A 23642-nucleotide genomic window follows, 5' to 3' on the forward strand; every position below is an offset into this window, starting at 1 on the left:
GTGGCTTTACTTTCAGGAATGAGATGAATTTCTGTTTTCCCCAAGTGTGTTTGGCTGGGGGCTGGAATTAAGACAGGGCTTGGATTTGGGTTCTTTTAGCCCCTTTGCTCCTGACCTAACAGATAGGGTAGGCTCGTGTTTTCCCAGTGCCTTGCTACCATGGGTCTGCCTCCTTCCTCTGGCCATTATAGGATCCTCAGAGGTGTGTTGAACTTGCTGTCTTAGTACTTCTCTGAAGGTTCAAGAGTCTGGGGGTGCTAGTGTCCAAAATACGCTGTTATTCCCTTCCCTGGGCTGCCCTTGGCTGGAGCTAGGCAGGGATGTCCTATTTACAAGGGAATCCCTGAGTTATCAAATAAGATCGTAATAGTAAAAAAATCCAAACTCTTTTAATACTTTCCAAAAATCGACAAAAAAGTTACATCAAACAAACAACCAAAAAAAACCTCTCACGAAGAAACAATACATTTCCAAGCACACGGACATACAGGCAAACGCACGCTCGGTAGCCTCAGTGCCCCGTCACGTGGCGCTGCCCAGTTTTTCTGGGCCACGCTGGGGAGCCCCAGCTGAGTGACAGCACCACGTACCGCTGCACTCAGCATGGGACCGCAGCAGCCACAACGACATGTCTGGGCCCACATCCTCGGGCCAAGGTCTCCCTCACTCCTGTGAGTGCAGCCCGACTGGGCAGGGGTCTTGCTTTGCTGCTGGCTGTGCTGGTTTGAGTCTGTGGGTGGTTCCCAGTGTGATTGAGCTTGTTGCTTGGTTTTTCTATAGAAATGGACTTTTTTTTTTTTTTTTTTCTTTTTTCCCCCTTTGAGTTTTGATTGGCCAAGTGAGAGATGTGCTGATGGGACCAGCTGTATTCCCTCATATCTCTCCCTGTGATGGGGAGCAGACATGGGAGAGGGTTTACACCAGCTGATCCATTCCACTGGGCAAACTGCTGGCTTGATGCAAGCCCTTGGAGCCAGAGCTGGGGGCAGGGAACCTCTGCTATCCCACGTGGGGCACTCCCAGGCTGTGCATCACTAGTCCTTTCACACCTTCTCCCACCACAACTGTCGCCATGCCTGCTTGCCGCCCTCCTCCTCCTCATCCCTGTGGCCAGGGAGCCCGGGGTGGGAGGAGGTGGCATGCTGTGGTCCTGCGTGGTGTCGTAGGAAGTCCCCTTGGCAAGGAGGCAGGTTAGTCACTGGCATCCCAGGAGCATCCTCTGTGTCCTGGCAGTGGCTGGAGCATTTCCCCTCCATTTGCAGCAGGAGCACCATGGAGGGCAGCGGGGGGGAAGATCCAGCCAAATTACAACCCAGCCATGCAGGGGGAGATGCTGCAAGCTGGGGACAGACACATGTAAGCCTCCCTTCAGCGGCATGTGCCAGCCTCCTGCACACTGTTCTGCGTGGAGACGTGCTTCTCATTTCAAGAACAAGCCCCCCATTAAAACATCACCTCCTCGCAGCTCCCGTAGTCACTCTCCACCATGTCAGAGCCCTCGTAGTTGGGGGGTGGAAGGGGCTGGGCTCGGATGCTGGGCTGGTGGCCCACCTCGCAGTCTGCATAGGAGGGCTGGGCCACGCTAAGGCGCATGCTCACCCGCTTGTAGCCAGGGTCGGGCTGGTACGGGACGCCCTCGCCCTGCACCAGCTGGGCTGGGTAGTAGCTGATGGCCGTATATTCGTTCTGGCACTGGGAGGCTCCCATGTCCATGGGACCAAGTGGCAAGAAGTCCTCCAGGTTCTGGTTGCTGTAGCGGGGTGGGATGGGGGCCCGCTTGTTGCTCTGGTCCAGCGGGAAGGGAAAGCCCCCGTAAAGGGCGACCGGCTCCGAATCTGCGGGTGGTGGGGGTGGTGGGGGGAGAGGAGGGTGGGAGGAGGATGCAGGGGGACCTTGAATGATCTCATAGTGGGAATATTCCTGGACATCTGATGACAGGTACCGGGGGGGCCAGTAGGTTGTTTCTGCTGGGTAGACTGAAATAAAACAGAGTAGCGTTAGCTGCAGTTCAAACTGTTGTTTTCCCTCTCTTGCCCTCCCGCTGATTCCTTCTGTAGACTCTGAGCCTGCAGGAGATGTGGCAGACCAGGGAAGAGAGGAGACATGGGGACAGGAGAGTTGTAGTTGCTGGGAAATGAGTTGTTTGGGAATTGAGGGGTCCCCTGGCTGTGCTGAGGTAGTGTTCCCACCAGCCTTCAGACACCTGCTACTCTAGCACCCAAAAGACACACTTCATCGCACCATTTGGATGCTAGAAGCTCGCACCATGAAGGGATGGGGGCAGAGCAAGCAGTCCACTGGATCTCTCCCTTTGCCTGTAGTTACTCTTGTGAACTCTCTTCTAACAGTGTACTTTGAGGAACTCCTGCATGGAGAGAAGCAGTACCCTTGCTGTCCAAAGCCATGCAAGGTGTTTCCCTGAGGGTGTGATCCCTCTGCCTAGGAGCACTGATGCAAATACCTCCACTAAAACTCACACTGACTTTTAGGATCTTAATTTTTTTCCCCTTAGCTTTGTTATTCTCTTTTATAGGGTCTTTTGTGCCAGGATGTGTGGGAATCCACGCTATGGTTGATGGTTTCCCTGCTGATCGTGTACAAGGCTAAGCAGGTTAAAGCTGAAAATGGGATGTACTGGTGAGCAGGGAGGGAAGAGCCAATAAAGGACCTACAGCAGGGCTTGGGCAGCATTTACCTGTGCTTTGGCTGGCTTTAACCAACACTGTTGGTCCCTCATGTTGCAAACCTTAGGACTGCTTCACAAGGGGAAGAGGGATGTGTAAGAGCATGAAAAAGCTGTGGCTACTGACCCATCTCCTCCCTGGCCCAGGTGCACTTGATGAAGGACTCGTTGTCAGAGTTGGAGGGGGGTGCAGCGGGGGGCAGGTTGGGTGCCACACTGCACACAATGGTGCCCCGGTGCTTTGGGGCATTGGCCGAGTTGAAGGTGACGAATTCAGGGGTGCTGGTGGGTTTGCGCTGCTCTGGCGTGGCCCGGTCCAGGTTGTTGTGTGCTGCATCACTGAGGATGTTGAGTTCAATGGGTGGCACGGCTTGGGTTCCCACACCCACGCTCTTGGAGTACTCGCTTTTGGAGAGCAGGTCGGGGTCCTCCCGGGCCACAGGCTTGTGTGCTTTGGCCCGGTGGCGGTAGCGCTTGCGGATGAGCACAAAGGCCACAACCAGGATGGCCACCCCCAGCACGCCGGCTACGATCTCTGCGATCTCCTCAGGACCCACCGCCCACTGCGTGGGCACGATGGCAGGGGTGATGATGGGCTGTGTGCAGTAGTCCCCCTGATAATCTGATGGGCAGATGCAATGGACAGAGCCCTGGTTGCTCACACAGCGCCCAGCATTTCGGCATGGGTTGTCTTGGCACTCCTCAGCCAGCTTCTCGCACCTGTAGAGAGGAAAGGATGGAGGCAACAACCATCAGCCTGGGGATGCAGCTGAAACTGCATCATCCTGTTCAGGGCGCTGACTTACACCATCCAAAGATGCTCCAAGCTGGTCTGCTCTCCCTCCCTTTCTAGATTCGTGCTACCTGCCTCTCCTGGCAGAGGACCATGATCCTTGAGTATAAAATGATGCTTTTTAGGAGACCATGTTTTACAGGATGGTCCGATTTTTCACTCATATACAACAGATTAAAATGGGGGCTTCCTGTGTCAGGGGAACATTTGGAGTTTCTAGGGATAACCTGCATGGAAAGATGCTCCCATCCTGTTAAACTGGGGAGCCCAGGGTCACTCTGAGCTGTGTTTACCTCTCATGAAGTCTCGTGTCCTCCAGGCTCTGTGGGGTCTCAGGATGATCTGTGGATGTCTGCAGGTTGCTGCAAACATTTGGGGAACATCTAGCCTGAGAAATGGTGTAACGGGCATCCTTGTTTGAGAGGCTTTTTTTGGCATTTTATGGAGCATCTGAAGAACTGAGACTGAATTTCTGATCCTCCGTCCTCTTCCACTCCACACAACCTAAACGTTCCCCAACAGTACAGAGGACCTTTCCTTCCAATAGTAATTATGTTCCCATGCTGGGGGGAATAAAGCAATGCTTTCTTGGCTTTCCTTCCCTTTTTTTTTTTTTTTTTTTTTTTTTTCTTGTTATGGAAAAAACTCTATGAGGTTTGGGCTCCTCTTGTTTATTAGTCAGTGTTTCAGTATGTGTGCACCCACAGGCTCCGGCTGGATGACTGGTGATTTCAGATATTACACTGCCACCTAATGCTCAGTTACATAGTTTTGTTCCAAGAGCTGCATGAAAAATTTCTGCCTTTGTGTTGATTCAAAGGACCAGTGTTCATCCTGGATAAGTGGCTAAGGCAGGACTAACTGGACATGATGCTGTTCGAGCTTTGGACATGATGCTGTTCGAGCCTGTGCTGGGTATGTCTCACCAGGCTGGGCTGGAGGCAGGGCAGAGGGCTCAGGGGGTGTGTGGCTGCGGCAGGTAGTGCTGAGCGGCAGAGCAGCCTCTGGGCCTGGGTTAATTCTCTAGCTGCTGATACCTGGCAACTGTGCACTGACACCTCCTATACGGGAAATGTATGCAAGCTGTAGCACTGATGGTGAGAACTTCGAAGTGAAGTTGAAGCCTATGAACTGTAGGGTTCAGGGCCAAAGCCAAACACTGACACTTGGTGATAAGGGGGATCTGTAGGCTGGCGGACAGAAGAGGGGGAATGGCATCCTGCACCCACTTTTCAGCGTAGCCCACTCTCCTGAGCTGAGCTTTGAACTGGATGAATCATGGCTATGGCTTGGTAAAGCAATTCCCCTTGGGTGAGTCCTGCAAAGCTGGTCCTAGGCAAAAACATCTGCCCCTTTAGCACACAGGTGGGTGTCTCAGCTTCTCCTCAGCCTCAGGGCATCCTCCTGCCACCCAGTCCACCCTGCCTGCACCCTGCTGCCAGGGTCCCCCATCACAGCCAAGCTCAGCTCACTGCAGGGAGGAGCAGCATGTGGGGAGAGACTGTCCCTCACTAGGAGAGGTCTTGAACCTGCACCAAGCACAGCATCTGCAGGCATTCAAAGCATCTGTGAGGAGGGGGGATTTTTCTTCTTTTCCCTCCTGCTTGGAAGAGATGGGCACAGAGGGGCAATGGGCACATGATGGCAGAGATGTCTGCATCCTGGTCTGCTCAGCTCTGCCTTCGGACACCTCCCTGCTGCAGTGCTCAGGTACACACAATTTGCCATTAATCCCAGAGTGTCTGGATGTGGTGAGCTCCAGAAGTGTGCAACACTCATTAGTAGAGATCATATTTTCAGCCCACCGTGGGAGATCACCTGTGCCAAAGGCTTCCCAGACCTTACCTTTCGCCCAGGTACCATTCAGGGCAGTGGCAGGAGTAGCCGGTGGCGGAGAGGGTGCAGGTTCCCCCATGCAGGCAAGGCTTGGACTCGCAGGGACTGTCTCCTAGCTCACAGTGCTCACCAGAAAACAGCCCGGGGCAGATGCAGGTGTAACCTGGAGAGGGTGAAAGAGTTCCATACAGAGACTGCATCCATATGGAAAAGCTAGCAAGAACAGGGAGGAAGAGTGCTTGGTGTTGATGGCACCCATAAAGGGTCAATCTGGCTACCTAAGCATAGGTACTCGCTGCCACAGCAGGTGCTGTGGGGTACCCAAGCCATCCACGGGGAGCTGGTGGGTATGTTACAGGACCTGGAGCAGTTGCTGGAGGCTGGGTGGTCACTCTAGGGTAATGCAACGGCACTAGAGAACTATTTAAGCAACAAGTCAAGCCTGTCCTCTCCTGCCAGGGATGCATTCGGCGCACAGCTTTACTGCAAGGAGAAGCTGGGGGACATATTTGTGTTAAAGGAAAGGGAGCCTGCCTGGCTGATTCACAGTTTCTGACTCTGCTAAATGCAATCCTCTGTAACTTATTGTTCTCCGAATTCTTGGTCCTGCGAGTTCTCGCGGTATGAAGTGCCTGTCTCAACATGTTGGGTTTCTCTTGCCTACAGGATGTGTCTGCTTGCAGCCGGAGAGAAATCCAGCATAGCTGGGCACTTGGAGGGGCCGCTGCTGTTTGCGTCTTTGGCTGCTGTTTAGTGTAGCCCTGAGCATGGGAATGTCCCTGGCTGTGCTGAGTTCTTGCTGGTCACTCAGGTAGTGGTGCCATGGGGGAATTTCAGAGTTTCCATCTTGCAGCATGCTTGAAAAGTCTTTGCTACTTGTCCACAAGCTAAACATCCCTGCTTTAGAGCACGGGGTGAACAAATGCAGACCTGTTTCCACATGCGTGTTAGTGGTTGTACAACAAGACAGGCTGACACTTGTGCAGCAGGTGCTGGACGTTGCCTGTAGGGCTGTGTGTGCCCAAACACACGTGTTCCTGGATGCGGGGTTTCACATGTGTTTGCACCTGTGGTCCTGAGCGCTGTGGTTGATGTGGTGGCTGGTCTGGCTTTGACCCTTTCTGCACAGATGCGTTCTCACGCGGCCACGTGGCTTACCCGGGCTCGCTTGCACAGACGTGTCTTTGCCTGTGCATGTAATCCCATGCCTGAGATCCCTGGGCAGAGCTTTGCATAAACTCATGCTGCATGTCTGTGGTCTCCAGGACTGAGCCCACAACATTCAAGGAAGCCAAGCAGCCAGGATAACCTCACAAACGAAATGTCCCTCGAGCAACCCCTTCCCTGCAGCAGTGTCCTGCATGTTTCTGCCTAGGGTCAGGTCCCACAGGCTTTTTTCCTGGGCAGTTGGACCATTTGCAGGAGACATTGATCACCTTGGAAGGAAACTAAGGGAAGGGCGCTGGATGATAAGAGGGAGTGATTTTTCCTCCTCCCCTTCCCATTGTACGCTCTCTGCAAAGCAAGCGGGGGATGCCTTGACTTAGAGCAGAGATGAATTTTCAACTCATGGGTTTTGAGCCTCTTCCAGCCCAGCCAGAGGGGTTTTCCATGCAGAGGGTCTCAAGGGTAAGGCTGAGGCCTGAGTGCCAGCCAGCCTAACTGTTTGGTACAGATGCACCTCGTGTCAAACAAGTTCATCTGAACCAAGCAGCTGCTGAGTCGACAGGCCTGGGAATCTTGTTCCCAGAGGCTGCAGGCAGGGCAGGAGGAGGTGTGCTCCCTCCTCTGTCCTCGCTTGCTCGCTGGGCAGGGTGTGGGTTTTGGCAACGGCCCCAAAGAGCTACAGAGCTGCAGGAGGAGCTTCTGCCCCACGCAGAAGCCTGGAAAGCACCCCTCTGCCCCAAGGAAGGCCAAAGCATGGACAGCATCTGAACAGACAAGGCTCCCCCGTGCAGGCAGGGCTTGGACTCACAGGGACAAGGTGTTACGGGGTGCAGCCCTGCTGTGCTGGAAGCTAGGACATGGGTATAGGGCAGTGACACAAGGGTGGACATCACTGGGATGTTCCTCCTGCTGAGGCCACTGAAAACTAGCCCCGTCCCTGTGATACAGCTCGCTTCGGGGAGAGGCTCTGATGGGAGGAATGGGGTGGTGGAGAGACTGTCTTGGGCAGAGCCTGGTTTCAGAGCTCTGTTGGGCATGTGCACCCCGTGTTAACCTGAGACTCTTGGATTTGAGCTTACAGTTTTCCCATATACCTTCCCATAGCCCTGGGGAGTCACCAACTGCAGTGGGAATAGACTAAGATCTTGGCTTGTTTCTGCCCAGATACCATCGCTGCGTGATCCCATCTTGCCTGATTCCAGCCTCACTAATGGCTCCTTAAGCAAAGAGGATGCAGAGGGGTGGGTGGAATTTCCATTTGCATTTGAGTTTTTGGCAACACGCTGCACTCTCCTAAGTCATGCACACTCCTTAGAAACACCTTTCTGCCCTCTGGGCCATGGTCCACTGGTGAGAGCCAGGATGGTGATCTCATACCCCCAGCTGCTGCTGCACTGAGTCAGCTATCACTTGAGGTCGCTTGGGGTGGGACCTCTGATTCTCCTCTGGAGTAGCCCCTCATATAGGGATGAGTGAAGAGGTTGCATCTTTCCCTCCCCTCTCTTATTAATAGCTTGTTGCTCTGCTATTGCTCTGTGTAGGATGTTCACATACCTCCTCCATGAGTTTCGGAGCACATCCCATTGTTGAGGCACGGGTTGCTGCTGCAGGCGCCTGTGGGGGAGCAACACTGCTTTATCCCCACCTCCTCCATGACTTCCTTTGATTGCCCTTTGCCGGGCAGGAGAACCACTTCTCTGCCGTTGATTGCAACCACGTCCAGGCAGCCCCTGAACCCCCACGTGACTCTCTGGGGCTGAAGCGGATGTCGGAGGCCCCCAAAAAGCAGGTCTCGCCTGCCCTGGGAGATACTACAGGTCCCTGGCAGCTGGAGAGAGGCATTTCCCAGGCCATCAACGAGCAGGCGGACAGACGTATTCTTCACCTCCAGGAAGACTGAGTGCCACTCACCATCACTCACAAAGCGTGAGGAGGAGAGGTTCCCAGTGTAGTTCCCCCGGCAGCTGTAACCAAGCTGAGGCACTCCATTAGCCATCTGCAAAACACATCCCACAAGTCATGGTTAGCTGTGATACAGGTAGATGCTGTTCATGGGGGCTTTCAACACTTCTGCTGCTTGTTCCCCTCTCTCCTTGCCTAAGCATTGAGAGTCAAGATGAATCCCAACTTTCAGACTTTAAGAATTACCAGCTAGGCACAGGCAACCTCTTTCACCCCTATTAAGCTATGCATGGATCAATTAAAGCCTGTTTAAATGAGTGCAACCGCCTTTATTTTGCAAAACATTTTCATCTCTCTGGCACAGTTTCACCCATGGTCCTTCCTGCAACCTTTGACCTGTGTTCAGGAAGAGAAACTCATCTTTCTGCATAACAGGGTGCAGAGCCATGTATCATACTCCTGCAGCTTGCTCGTCCCTTCTCTTGCCTTTCTGAGCCTAGTCAGAGCCCTGGTATTCAGGGTATCCATGACTTCATCACCAGTCATGAATGGACTTTTGTTCTGGGACATGTGGCCCTTGTTCTCTTCTCACTGTCTTGTTAGTGGTGGGGAAGGTGTTGGAGCAGTTGCCGTTTTGGCATGGTGAGAGTGCTGGAAGGACCTCATTGAGGTGGACCACTGGCAGCTTTCTCAGGAGGAAGCAAGGAGGATTTGGGAGACAGAAAAAGGAATTACTGTGGTACCCAGCTTCTAACCAGCACGCTGGAAAGCTGGGACAAAGCTACTGATAGGTGTTGTGGTCCAATCCTTGATCTGTGGCAGATGGGAGGGAGACAAGATATTGAGCTGCTAAAAGTGAATCACACCAGTGTCTTCTGCATTAAACTGGGACTTCGGAAATTGCTATAATGCGGCTCATCAATGCTTGTATGGAGGAAGGAGATAGGAAGGGTTAGCTGTGTGGTTTCAGGGTGAAGTCAGGGTAAACCTCTCTTTCACCTTTTTCTCCCCAGTGCTTTGTTCATAAAAACCTCTCTTACAGAAGCCAAGAGGCTATGGAGAAGGAGAAAAGAGATGGACCAAAACATTGAGGGAAATCCTGCAGAGCTTGTTACATAACATCAAGCAATTCATCCCAGGCAAAAGAGATCTCCATGGGGGGCATTAGAGCCAGTGAGGAGTGGTGGTGCTTGAAGAGGCCAGAAGAGGAGTGATTATGGGCTACACTGAACTCTAGAGGAAGCTACACACAACATGAGGGGGCTGCTCTGGAGGGGTCCAAAGCAGAGCAGGACAGGAGTAAACTTGGAGAAGCCCATGGTATAAATAAATCCCAGTGGGAGGAGAGAGCAGCTGCCGAGGAAGGAAGTGCTGGATGCAGCTGGCACATGCCATGGAAGGGCCTCAGGGCAGCATGTGTGTGTAAATCTCTTTGCACAATTGGCAAGTGCACCAGAGCACTTTGTCACTTCACTTTATCTGGAGGAACATGATTTCACTTCAGATGGGTCTGTAGATTGGGCTTATCATTTCTGAGGCTGGGAGACAGCTGAGAACTCGATTCCCTGGAGCAAGAACTGACAGACTGCCAAGTCTTTCCCAGCTTGCCTGGTTTGCCATCCTCTTGCTGCAACCAATTTCTGAACATCAGGAGAGTTTAGTGATTAGAAGGGTGATTATATGCATGCCCTTGGGAGAACTCATCCTCTTCACCAAATCTACAAACCCTTGGTTCTGGTGCTTTCAAAGCTTTGGCTCATACCTGGAGTACTGCATTCTACAAAGCTTAAAATCTTGAGGGATTCCTTCAGTTTTTTTCAGGTCAGATGGTCTGGAAAAGGTTTGATCCCTGAGATACTGTTAATAAGTGAGTCAGGGAAGAAATGAATCACAGGCAACTTTATGGTGGAGGCTTTATGAATGTTTCCTGTTGAAAAGCTTGTGGAGATGCCTGGGTACTGGAGATCATGGGCACACTGAATTCCATCAATAATGAGTTTTTTCTCCATGTGTTAGGCCTGGCTCAGTAGAGCTTCCTGCCACCTCATCCTCTCTGAGCGCCCTTTGGAGTGCTGCAGTCCTTCTGCTGAACTAGGAACTACCCGGAGACAGGGCAGAAAGCTGGGGACCCTTCTTGCGAAGTTTTTCTCATCATCCTTTTATAATGCAGCTTAAAGTCACTCTTGGAGATGGATACAGGACATACAGATGAAATTTTTCTACTCTTGCTCTTAAGGAACAATAGCTGTGGCAGCTGGAGCTTGCAATATGTACTATGGGCAGGTCTCTGGGTGTTGGCTGCTGTGCAGCTCCCGGTCTGTGTGGGTCTTTTACAACAGTGGAAAGAAAAGTATTTCAAAATAGGAAGATGGGGTTGTGAAACCATGAGAAGGGATGAGGGAATTCAGGGATGAACACTTCCAGGTAGGTTACAGGGTATAGATCTCAATGTGATTAGTCTCAGAGATAAACCTCTGCAGGTTGGCGAGTATGTCCTGTGATCTTGGTCTTCAGCTGCTCTGAATTTAATTGATGAGGAATATACAACCCCCCCCATTCTGTAGTCATCTGCTACTTTCCTTCTGTTGCCAAAGTGAAGAGGGAGATGATCTTTGAGTGTTGGGTAGATTCGGTGTTGTACCAGAGGGAGGAGAGTGATCAGACTGAAATGTTCCTGGCTTTGCAAGTGTCTTAAACAGTGAAATCGCCTGAAGAAAGTGGTTGAAAAGAGCAGAGGTTTGAGAAATAGCATTTAAGACTCCTATTTTGTCTTTAATTTGAGGTCCATGTGATTAGATGCATGACCTGACTGGCATACGCTCTGATGCAGGTAAAGGCTGATGATACCAATCTCAGAGCTGTCCTGTGCCCTCCTCATCTCTGCCCTGGTACCCCAACCCTCTAGCTCAGTATGGCTGCCTCCCCTGTTTTGGAGCCATAATGTGATCTGGCAAATGTTTTGTCTGTTCAGGGGAGCCTGACTCCACTCCTGAGGTCTGGGGGGAAGTTTGTTCTCAGAAGACTGGTCTGGGGAAAATTCTACCTGGCAAATCCTTTTCCCTGAGAGGTGTGATATAAGAGAGGGATGGGGAAGCAAGCCGTACAGAAAGATGATGATGTAGATCTATGATATGGGTGTATGCTGCTTTCATGCCAGAGACTAGTATGTGCATTCACAGATGTAAAAATACTCACTAGTTGTGGTTGCAGCCATCGCCGAACCGTGCTTGGCTTTCATTTGGTCTTCTCAAGTCTTATAGCTTAGATGAATTACTAAGGGTACATATTATTGCAGCTTCTTTCTGTGATTCCCTTCCCCGAGAGAGTAAGGTTTTTTATGCTGTAAAGAAATCCCTGTGCATTGCAATACATACCTCCAATGTAGCATGGTCAGTCCCGTTAGCGTGGAACATGACAGCGTGCAGCTGGTGGGTTTTCAGGCGAAAGTGCATGTGCCAGGAGCCGATGTGTGAGTGCTGGTACCAAATGTAGCTGTGGCCCCCAAACCTTACAGCTGTTCCTGGAAGGCAAATGAGCAAAAGCTCTCATCTTCGTTACACTTTGAGACTATGGACTGTATCAAGCCTTGCCTCTTTCTCCAGCCTGACACCATAACTGTCCAGGACAAGTCCCATCTGTGGCAACTCATGTACTGCACAGCTCCCATTTGCATCTCCCAGTATTTCTTCTATGTACTCAACTGTAAAGCAGTCCTGCAATAGCAGCCTGGCTATTTCTGTCCTATAGCACCTTGAAGGTCCCCTCAATATGGTCTACAGCATCCTTGAATTTTCTCATCCTTAATAAGTCTTTATATTATTCTATGGTATTCCCTTACAATTCCTGCCCAAGTGATGTTAATCTGACCCTTGCTCCCTCCTTTTATTTCTTGAAGTATTCTAGAGTGAGTATAACAAATATGGTTTATTTGGCTTTCTTCAGATTTATCATTTACTCTGTGCTTTGCTGAGTCTAGGATCAACAGAGGAACTCGGATCTCGAAATTCTGATCATTGAGCTTCATTACCTGCTAAGTATGAGTGACTTTTCCCAATGAGATGGATAGATGTTGCTGCTGTTAAATGCTACTGGAGATAAATTTTAAAAAAAGAAAAAAAATCAGACTCTAAGAATCTAGATTTGGCTTTGAAATTGCAGGCAGATTTGTAGGTTACTGGGCAACCTAATTCCATGGAAAGTCCAGGTGCTTTAGAGTGTACTGAAGGAAAACCTATTGCCCAGGTTTATAGGGTAGGACACGACCAGGAAGGATTGCTCACCATTGCAAGAACAGATTTGCTCCAGGCTGTGCCGTGGGGTGAGGACGCTGAGTCGGGCAGTGCTGTAAGTAGACATCATTCCTGGATCCAGCTGAATGGATTCCTTGCAGACACGGTGGGCGCAATCTGACCCATGACATGGCACATGGATTGCTTTCTTCATCCGGAGACCAACGAGCTGGTCCATCTCCCCAGCTGAAACAGTGATCTTATTTGCGAGGACCCGAGGCTCATACAAGGAGCCATGAGGCTCTCCAACAGCCAGGAGCAGGTCCACTCCATCAGAGGTAGCTGCAGGCTGTAAGCTGGCCATGTGGATGTTTTGGCGCCGGGTGACAAGGATGTTTCCCAGAAATCTCTGCAAGTTGCGCCAATGGTCCCCCACAAACTCCTCAGGGGAGAGGTGGCGAAAGTGTAGCACCACCGCCTTGTCCAAGGCCTCCTGCGTGAAGCACCACACATGGACGTTGACGCTGGTGGTGGCTGTGAATGTACCATCACTGACTGTCACATTCAGAAGGTAGTGACCATGAGGAAGCTTGTCCCCAGCAATGATCTTCCCATCTGCAGCCCCAACAGAGAACAGCCCCTCCTGGGGCATTTCTGCCACCAAAGTGTACACCAGTGTGTCATGGGGATCTCGATCCGTGGCATGGATCTTGCCCAGAACGCCTCCTCGGAAGGCTTTCTCGTTGGTGGTGATGAATATTTCCAGGGGAAGGGCTGAGGGGGCATACTGGCTCTGCTCAGTCACTTGGATGTTTATAAATGCAGATGAGGACAGGGGAGGGATACCGCTGTCAGAGACCTGTCAAGGAAAACGGGAGGATGAGTTATAGCCACATGCTGCCTTACTGCCATCTCACCCGACTGGATGGGCTGATCTTGCAAAGGAGAATGCCTTGCAGGTAGCGATGGGTGGAAGCTGTCAGGCAGCAGCTTGGGAATGAAGAAGATGTGGGAAAAACTGGGCAGCAGAGTTGGACCTCTGCCTGGAGATGGCCCCAGGGAAATGACAGCATGCCTTCCAGCATGGAGACTGATTGAGACCTTCTGTTAGCAGTGGGATTGTGCTCATTTCTCTGTGTGCTCATCAGCAGCTGAGGCACACCTAAGCAGCCCTGATTTCCTGAGGATTAATCATCTTTAGAGCTGCTGCCAGTCCGTGGGGTTCCACGTGTAACTGAGGGTGCAAAGATACGTAGCAGTTATGCACATCAACATACTTGCTCACCTTCTGGACTATTTAAGCCCATGTCCTGCCTCTGACAATGTCTGTCTAGCATGAGTCAAGGAACCTCAAAATAGAAAAATGCAAATAATCATGCTATAGGTTAAGTTTCTCCCTAATCTCAGGCCGTTAGTGGTTGAAGTTTATAATAGTACCTAGCTTTTAGAACACCTACTATTACTGAAGAATTATGTGTTTTACATGTTGTTATCCTTTTGTTTGTAATGGATTTGTAACTATCCTTACTGATAATGTTGAAAAATAATTAATTCACTCTGAAACAACAGAAATCCTCTTTGAAGAGGAGCTTAAACCACCTCTTAAATGACAAGGGTAATTGCAGAAAGTTTTAGGACCAGATCTAGGTCTCGCTTTAAACTGGAAGTCACTAGAATGATGCTGGGAAAAACATCTGTCTAAGGAAACTGCTGACAGTATTTCTCATGATATTATCTGATTTTTAGCAGTGCAGAAGCTGACCCCCTGCTTCTTGTGGGCAGGCTGTGTGGAGAAATGAGCTCTGGAGCTGGCTCCAAGTGGCAAAATTGGATTTCTCCAAATCCAGAGATGTTTCCACCCGGCTGTGCCATCCCAATCATTTTGTTGCTACTTAAGGTTGCTGAGGGATTCAGATACCAGGACAGTAAGGCAGGCTCTACCTGGACTTGTAATAGGTACTGTTCTTTCATTCTTCTGTTCAGGATGGATGATGTCACCAGCAGACCATTCTGTGTGACATCAAAAGCCTTCCCGTCATTGCCCTGGGTGATCTGGAATGAATACGGCGGTCCATTTTCTGGGGAGTCTCTGTCGCTCATAATCAGCTCCAGGACGCTGGTACCCACGGGAGCATTCTCCTGGAATGGGGAAAGATGCTAGTGGAGAAAGGCAAGCAAAGAGAAAAGGCCCAGGGGAACCCACAGTGCTCCTAGAGCTGCTAGATGAGGAACAGGGAAAGAAATCCCGTACACCGTATGCATCTCTAGTACACGCAGGCTTGAGACTCTTGCCGGTAAAGGCAGAGACCCAGTGGTGGCAAGGGACTCCCTTTCATGACATTACATATGTGGCAGCTAAGTGCAGACAGTTGAGCTGATGCCCTTGCTTTCCCCTTGAGTCATGCCAGCACAAGAGCAGATGAAAGCAAGTTTTGTCTGCATTTCTTTCCAAGTGTATATAGGTGTTTTGAGTCCAAGTGACAACTGGGTTGCATCTAGCAGACATGATGATGCTTGACCACGCTCTTGGGTCTGCTTTTTCTGTTGTGGTGTAGACATTGGTGATTGTAAGGAAGAAAAGGGCTGCAGGTCAGGCTTGGAAAGTATGAAAAGCTCTGCACTCTCTGTACTGAAAGGACAGGTGGTGCCTGAAGCCATTTGAAAGAGAAAATGGCATCTGTTGGCAGAATATCTCCCCTTGCAGATGCTACCAGTTCTTTTTTGTCAATGAGCACAAAGCAACAGCATGCTTCATCCTGTCTTACCCTTCTGCTCCAACAGCAGCCCATGCATGAGTACCTTAGTACCCCCCAATGGACTGGGAGAACAAACTGTCTCCTGGCTTACCTGCACCACCACGCTGTAGTTGAGCTGGAAGAACCGAGGAGGGTTGTCATTGACATCAGACACATGGACACGCACAGCGACGTCACTGAACTGAGCAGGGTGGCCGTTGTCTGTGGCTCGAACTGTCAGGGAATAACTGGGGATCTGGAGGATTCGTAGTGCATGATTACTTGGAGAAATGGAGGAACAGTGGCTTTTTCACATTGATGCTGTACTCTGCTGCAGCTTGTTGAAATGCTTGAGGCCATGCATTGCACCATAAAAGCAGCTTTGCCTTTGGCCAGAGCTCTCCATCCACAAATCTCAAAGCACATTGCTAAAGAAAATCAGCCTCACAATAGCTGCAGAGAAGGGAAACAGCTTGGCAAAGATGGATGAGACAGAGCTGGGCAAACATCTGTCAATAGTGGTTTGAGCTGCTACTGTTTTATGAACGAGAGATTGTCCAGGTGACCTTTCCATCTCCTCCCCATGCCTGTTTTCTGTGCTGCTCTGATGCAGAGAAGCAAACCAACCCTGTTGGTTTCCAGTTTGGGACTGACTCTCACCCAGCCAGCTTGTACCAGTGGAGCAGACCAAAGCCCGTAGCTGTGACCACTGAAGGCTACGTTGCCTTCCCTAAAGCCCAGCCTTGCTACAGCAGTATCTATGAGTCTAGAAAATGAATGAAAGACTTGCCTTCTGCTTACAGTATTATGAGTAGATCAGTCAGAAAATGGGAGGTAACTGAATACACTGTGCTTCCTCAGCCTTTTGGGGCACATCTACTTTAGCCTTACTGTTCCCATTTTCTTGAACTCACCTCCTCCCTGTCCAGATGCTTGGCGATGCTGAGTTGCCCACTTTTAGGTTGAATGCTGAAGTGTCCCAGTGGGTTCCCTCCCACGATTGAGTATGTGATCTGATTGTTCATTGCTCCATCCAAGTCATCAGCTGACACCTGTTAGGAGGAAAAAAAGCTACATCCCCTGGCCTGAAAAGGCCTTGCCATGGAGGAATGGGGGCAGCACCTCCTTGTCATTTAAGGGTATTGGTCTGAGCTTGCCTCAAATGAGGAGGAGGAAGGAAGGTGGTTTACATAAGCATCATTCATTAGTTTTTCCAAGATAAAACTCAACACAGCTACAACAATGGCTTTCTCCTTGTCCCTTTCCTGACTTTACCAACCTGTGATGGTAACAGGCTGGGCAGGAAACTCCACATGGGCATACCTTGGGCTCCGTTATCCTGCCCACAGAAGCCTCTACCTTCCTCAGTTCACAAGGGTATTGGCCTTCTGCAAGCATTTTAGCTCTCCTGGGAGGTCCTCAAAGCTCCTGAGCCCCCCCTTAGGTATCTCAAGCTTTCACTTAAAGATGTTTTAAAAGGCAAAGTGTTCTTCCTGTCTATGGAATGTCAGGAATTCTGGCAATCATCCTTTTTAAAAGTCATTCTTAAATCTTAGATGTTGAATGTCACAAACCCACTGAGGTGGCTGCGTCCAAGGAAAAGAAGTGCAAAAGAAGAGTAAATAACGCATGGAACAAGTAAAAGAATAAGTAAAGACAGCTGGCCTGGTTCATAATCATACCGTAAGGATGATTTCTCCAACTGCAGCATCCTCCCGGATATCAGCAAAGTAAGCGTCTTGGATGAACTCTGGTGCATGGTCATTGATGTCAGTTATGTTGATCACTACCATGGTCACATCGCTGAGAGAAGCTGAGCCCTTCCTTGTGCCCTCGATGGATAAGTAATACTCATGACTCGCTTCAAAGTCCAAGCTCCCATTTATGTATAAGGCACCTGCATTGGCAGATGGATAGAAAAGGGCAGAAGATACTTTGAATGAGTGGCACGTGAGGTTTTTTGTAATACTGGGGATATACTGAGACAACTGCCAGACTGCCAGCTGAAAAGGTGCTGTTCACCTGACTTCGACCTTCTCTGGTTAAATCAGGACACTGAAGGTCATGGCATCACATAAAGAAACCTATGACTGAACTGTTTCTGCCATAACCTGCCTCATGTTTGAAGAGGTGAAATAAGCTTTTATTCAGGGAGGTTTCCAGGACTCTTGATTGCAGGAGATCTGGGACAAAATAGGATGAGAATCCAACAATGCTATTGAAAGCTGTGACCAAGGCAGCAGTAGAGCATCACTGAACTGTGTCATAGGCAAGATGAAAAGGTGTGAGACGTGGATGCAGAGATGTACAGGAGAAAAAGGTGCATGGCAGGATGCTGTGATTAGTAAGTGAGTCTTGGGATGCATCATAAAAAGGAGGAGGAGGCTGTTCATCTCAAAAAATGAGTGAGGAACAAAGAAGACAAAGTGAAAGTGGAAAAACATAACGATGGGGGACAGAATGTGCCTGTGTATTTCAATGCTTTCCTGGGTTCAGCACTAAAACCGTCACAAAATTATCCCCTGGAAATGACTCTGTTCTATGTCTTTTAAGACGTACCGACTATTAACAAGATTGGTGTAGAAAAATTAGCAAGAGCCTTGGGGACAGAGAAGCTGCGGAAGGTGCTGTAGGTGAGGATGTTGCAGCCATGGGCAGAAGGCCATTGATGACACAGCCAAGGGCTTGTTTCAGGAAGCTGACATTGGCCTTCTGATAACAGCTTTTACCAGATCACTGTGCAAACAGAGCAGTGCTTTATTTGGCTAGTAAACCTGGCTCAGCACCTGCTCATGGTTAACAGATTGGTAACTATCCACATTCATTGAGTGCTACCTAATAAAGCTGCCTGTTAACCCTGGTCTGCAGGTTCCTTGTGGGATCAGGATGGAGAGACTTTTTTAAATGCAATTACCTTCTCCTGTGTTTTGAAGTGGAAAAATTTCCCCATCCTGTTCTCCGTGTATTCCTCATTGCTATGGATCTGTCTCAGGTCCCAGACATACGGCAGGAATCTTTCCATTAATTTCAGTAAGATTTGGACTACTCAAGTGACTTGGCTGGTAAAATTTAGGGTAGAGGACTGTATTCCCTACCCTTGTGCTGGCTAAAGACTAAGGGAAGCAGAAGTGCAAGCCAAACGGAGAAGAACGAGAGAAGACACATACAAGCACATCCTTTGATGTTTGGTCAGCCAGGACCTGCTTTGGCATGAGATCGTCTTACCTGTGTTTGAGTTGAGCTGGAATTTCCCGTGGTCGTTGCCATTCACAATTTCATACTTGATCTCTGTGTTTTCTGAATTGTCCCTTGTCAAGGCTGACAAGTTGAGGACCTCTGTACCCACAGCCACATCTTCTTTTACCATGGCCACGTATTCAGGGGCCAGGAAAACAGGCAGATATTCGTTTAGATCCACAACGGAGACAGTGACAGTGCCAAGAGCAGAGAGGGGCTCTGGGGTGCCCCGGTCTGTAGCACAGACTGTCAGCTCAAATGCTGAATGCTGGGAATCCTTCAGAGGCTTTTCCAGACGAATCACCCCTGTGGTTTCTTCAATTGAAAAGTGTCCGTTGGCAGAATCAGGCAGAGAATAAACCACCTCAGCGTTGAGACCTGGAAGGGTAAGGGACAGGCTGCATTAATTCATGGGTAGGAACTGCTGGTTGGATTTTTTTTTTTGTTTGGTTTGTCAATCCATGAGGACTATGTGTACTTAATGACCTTAAATTCCTAGGGAAACCGGAGGCTGTATGAACATCAGGTGTTGCCCCTGTCCGTCTGTAAGTTCAGACATCTGGCCACCCTCACCATCATCCATCAGTACCGCCTGTCTGTATTTACTAGTGTTTCCCAGTTTTAATTCCCCTGCTTTTAAATGTAATTTCCCTTCGTATCTGCTTGCAAAGCAGGTAAATACGCTCTTGCCTCTGTCATTGTAAATTCAGTCTCTGCTGGAGAGGTTTGTTGAAAGTTCCTTTCTTAGGAGTCTTACCTATGTTTCTGAGAATCTTTGTGTCTTCAGAAGGACTTCTCCCTCCATATCATCTACCTCATTCAGATCTAAAGCTCCTTTTTTCCTTATTACGCTCATTCTTGATTTCCATTTTTGGTAAAGTTTCTGTCCAGTTTGGATCCCGGACAAACTGTGTGTCACAGATTGCACCGCACGTCACGGTTACAGTTACTGAGCATGTCCTCAAAGTCTGTCTTTGCGTGTTTCTACAAATATTGCATTTCCTACCGGGTCACAAAAATGCTGATGCCAGCCTGCTAGTTAAGAACAACTCAGTGATGAGATCCTGGCACATCTTCGCCAAGATTCAATCATCTATACCCATTGCTACAACCCTTCCCTAGGTTTCAAAGGTTTCAGGATGAAAGACGAACTATACTAAAGAGTAAATCCCATTCTGACTCACCTTCATCAAGGTCCCTGGCAGCAACCACGGCGATGGGTGTTTTTGTTGTGGTGTTGTCAAAAACGGCCACTGCACAGTGAGTGGGGAAGAACCTCGGTGCGTTGTCATTTGTGTCCTCTACGATCAGCGTTACATCTGCTTGGCAGGAACGGCCTCCACCATCAGTCGCTTTGGCAACAAGATGGTACGTAGGTTTCTGCTCACGGTCGAGAGGTGCAGATGTGGTCAGTTCCCCTGTTGGAAAGAACAGGAGGTGTCTTGTCTCCTGCAACTGCTGCCACAGAGCTCAGGGAGGTTCAAGCACGCTGCCTTCCTGGCTGAACCGTGGGAGACAGCCCGGGTTTGAACGCTGTCTGTAATCCAGCTAATAGCAGTGATGTGTCCACACCACATCGCTCGGGGCTATTCTCGGATCACTGCCAGCCAGTGCCCTGGCAGGGCTTGGCATGGGGAGTCCTTCAAGGCGGGCTGAACTTCATGCAAGGGATGCCGTCATGGGATAAAAGTCCTCATAAATGAATTGTACTCATAAACACCTTTATGACCCCTGCTGCATTAAGTTTTTTGTAATGTAGTGAACCCCAGTTGTTCTCTAGGATGATCATTGTGTCTGTTTGGGCAAAGACACTGCCCAAGACCTGGTAAGGTGCTTTTTAGAGTTTAGGACTTGGGTCTTTGTCTCAAGCCAAACACTTGCTGATCTCTCCTCCTTGAGACCTGGCTGTTAGCAACAGCATCTGCCCTGCATTTTACTGGTGCTAATGGACTATCTGTAAAGAAATCCAGCAGGCAGCTGCAGAGCTCACTCTCCTCTATACTGTGTTGGAATAAACCTGTCTGTCTGCCATTCCTCCTAGCTTGGGAGAGCTGGAATGAACAGACCTTTTGTTTGCTCAAGAGGAGGCAAGTATTGAGCCATGCCGGCAGCTGGCATTTCTTGGGAGTGGGTGAGGAAAAGGATAAAAGCATCCCATCGCCCTGCTCTCACCTGTGTGTGGGCCCAGCCGGAATTCCTCTGCGCCAGGGCCGTGGAGGCTGTATGTTATCTGGGCATTGCTGCCGACATCAGGGTCGGTCGCTGATATTTTCAAAATGAAAAGACCCGGCAGAGCGTCTTCAGAGACTCTCCCAGTGTAGAATATCTGGCAAGGACAGAAGGCGTCATTGGCATCTGAGCCATCTCCAAAATACCTTCATCCCACATGGGGAGGAATGGACTAGCAGAAGCTTCATAGAGAAGGATAAACCATGTGGTTTATGGGGGAACACAATGTGCCTCACGTTGCCGCTGCAGGGGTGTGGACTGGGACCAGTGAGCTCATTTCACACAAGCCTTTGAATCTCCTTTGGGAAGCAACCACCTCTGTTCTTTCTCACCATGGGTAACATCCATACCAGCAATCAGCTCTCTACGGTAACAAACCTCCTGATGGGAATCTCTCAGCTTAGCAGGATATAAAACTCAGTAATTTACATGCCCCTACCCAGGAGGCTTCCTGGCATTGTTTATCTCCAGAAATTATCCTTCATAATGCTTAGGCGCTCACTTACTGCTGGCAAACATGCTTGGAGGCTAGATTTAATGTTCTTGCTTGACATGCAGCTTAATTAAAATTGCTAAGCATAATCAAAGCAAAAAGATCGTGTGAGAAGAATTATGACAAGCCAAACCCTCTTAACATGCTCTTTCTGTTCATTCTTCCTTGCTATTGTGTTCTCTCCTTCCCAGGTGCTCCTCTTGTGCCCCTGATGCCCCAGGACAGATGTCTTACCTGGCCACACTCAGGGCTGTTGTCATTGATATCCAGAACAAAAATTTCCACTTCGGTGGTAGCCTGAAATTTTCCATCAGAGGCCATAACCTTGAGGAGATATTTTTCTGTATCTTCTCTGTCCAAAGGCTTCTTGGAAGAAATTGTCCATTCGCCCTCAATCTGGTTAACGGTGAACTGTCCCAGTACATCTCCTTCTAGAAGGGGGCAGGAGGCACGGAAAAAAGACATTTACCGAGTGCTGAAAATCAGATGAGTTAAGGAAAGGGGATATAGGTGTGCCCACTGCCGGGCCCTTGGGACACCTGAAGGACTTGCAGTGGTGCCACAGAGAGGGCGTTAGTGTCATATCTGGCAGGTGAGGAGCATTTGGTCTGCTTCACTGCATAGCTGAGAAATACCCTGCTCGTTTCTCTTACTAGCTGTTTGCATATTACACTGGAAGGAGGAAACTACTCCTGATTGCAAAAGTGTCTCGGTAATGTTCTGCAGGTGTGCATATTCATTGCCTCAAAACCACATCGTCTCACCTTCCTAAAGTGTGTCAGTCTTTCTCGGTGCATGTTCCTAAAGGGATCTGAGAGTGGCAAATACCCTGCAGACATTGCTTGGATCTTATTGTTACAGTACCTATGTAGTTGTACTCCCTTTTAACCTACAGATGTATTTAATATAAAGCTACACTTTCTGGGGCTACTTTTTGATTTTGTAAGAGCCAAACAATGACAGACAGGTAAATCCAGACTAGGCAGGCTCTCCAGCCCACCAGATTCATGCCGCTCCTACTGATATTACACAGAGTAGCTTTTGAATGGGGTGGATGCTGACCCTGGAGAATCCTTTTCTGGCAAGGAGCTGGTGTCCTCTGCTGAACCCATGCAGCTGGGCAGAAGGAGGGAGCACATTAGGTAAGGGAGACAATGAAGAGAGCTGGCTCCAGGGCTTGTTTGTGTTAGGCTCTGAAGGGCCTTGCACAGTGGGGTAAATTACATCCACTCTCTTTCTGCTTTTATTTGCACTGCGGTGATGAGGTGGTGAATCTGGAGGTGCAACAAGACCTCTGCTAGCCCTTCTTCTGATGCTGGAGACTCCAGCCCATGCTCAGATTTAGTTTCTGTGTGTTTAAGGTCAATGTGCATGTGAACAACGGGAAGCTAGGCTCTGTGTTCACCTCCTCCTTTCTTTTGCTGCAGCACTCTGCTGCAGTTGTATTTCTGTGTTTATGGCTAGAGTTTGACTTATGCTTCTAAGTACATAGCAGAAATGTATACACATATTCACCAGTAATATAGCAAGCATTCTCTCAGGTTTAAAGCAGTTGGAAGTTACTACTACCTTTAAGATGGCAGAAGTGCAAATACATAAATGGATTGAATCTTTGCTCCCAAAGGTTTGCAAATACCTAGGTATGCCATAAACCAATTGAAAGTACCAACATTCCTCCCCTGTTTTGGATGGTTACAATAATAGATAACAGGCTGCAGCATGATCTGGCTAAATGTTTTGACCCTGAAGGGTCCTCGTTTGAGTTTGCACAAACATTTTAATTTGAAGTATCTGTTCCAGGTCTGAGGGAGACCCTTTGGGGTCAAAAAGTACCGTAAAATCAAGCTTCTACTTGTGCCGATGCACAACAAACATTCCAGTATAACTTTTTTGCTCTTTTACAGCAGTGGTTAATTTCAGTTGGCGCAGCTGATGTTCCAGGGGTGCGAGAATCATCTTTACTATTTCTTGTTAGCCAGGAGTCTCCTTAAGATTGACATGAAAGTCTCAAATATCCACCAGTTCTTCAGGGTGGTTAACTGCAGCCTTGTGAGGTCTACTTGTTTGTTAAGTCAGGGTCACAGTGGCATCATAGGAGACACATTTAATATCAGGAAGTTATGCACATCCTATGTGCACAAATATAGTTATTAAAAATACAGGCAGGCTACACATAGGTGTAAACTGACTGCATGGTTTGCAGGAGAAAAAGCTCGGTCAAAGAACTTACAAATTCAGATCACAGTATCTATGTGTGAAAAACCTTCCTTCCTGCTGTACCACCACTTCTATCCTTCTCGTAAGTATTAAAATTACAATCTTGATTATTCCTCTGTTA

At 49.1% G+C, this 23642-nt stretch overlaps 1 protein-coding gene across 1 annotated transcript in view; it reads right to left on the bottom strand.

Moving 5' to 3' along the window:
* Positions 1-309: 309 nt before the first annotated feature.
* Positions 310-23642, bottom strand: part of FAT2 (FAT atypical cadherin 2) — a 59441-nt gene continuing 36108 nt past the window's right edge. The window contains exons 11-24 of the mRNA XM_040605012.1: positions 21539-21735; positions 20755-20908; positions 19767-20000; positions 18571-18960; positions 17028-17242; positions 16260-16397; positions 15458-15601; positions 14552-14749; positions 12662-13469; positions 11756-11901; positions 8034-8475; positions 5322-5475; positions 2811-3403; positions 310-1976 (exon numbers count right to left, since the gene is read on the bottom strand). Coding sequence (XP_040460946.1) covers positions 1444-1976; positions 2811-3403; positions 5322-5475; positions 8034-8475; positions 11756-11901; positions 12662-13469; positions 14552-14749; positions 15458-15601; positions 16260-16397; positions 17028-17242; positions 18571-18960; positions 19767-20000; positions 20755-20908; positions 21539-21735 — 4346 coding nt within the window. The 3' untranslated portion in view covers positions 310-1443. The remainder of the gene's footprint in view (positions 1977-2810; positions 3404-5321; positions 5476-8033; positions 8476-11755; positions 11902-12661; positions 13470-14551; positions 14750-15457; positions 15602-16259; positions 16398-17027; positions 17243-18570; positions 18961-19766; positions 20001-20754; positions 20909-21538; positions 21736-23642) is intronic.

This window comes from Falco naumanni, chromosome 8 (genome assembly GCF_017639655.2).
Source record: "Falco naumanni isolate bFalNau1 chromosome 8, bFalNau1.pat, whole genome shotgun sequence".
NCBI classification, from domain to species: Eukaryota; Metazoa; Chordata; class Aves; order Falconiformes; family Falconidae; genus Falco; species Falco naumanni.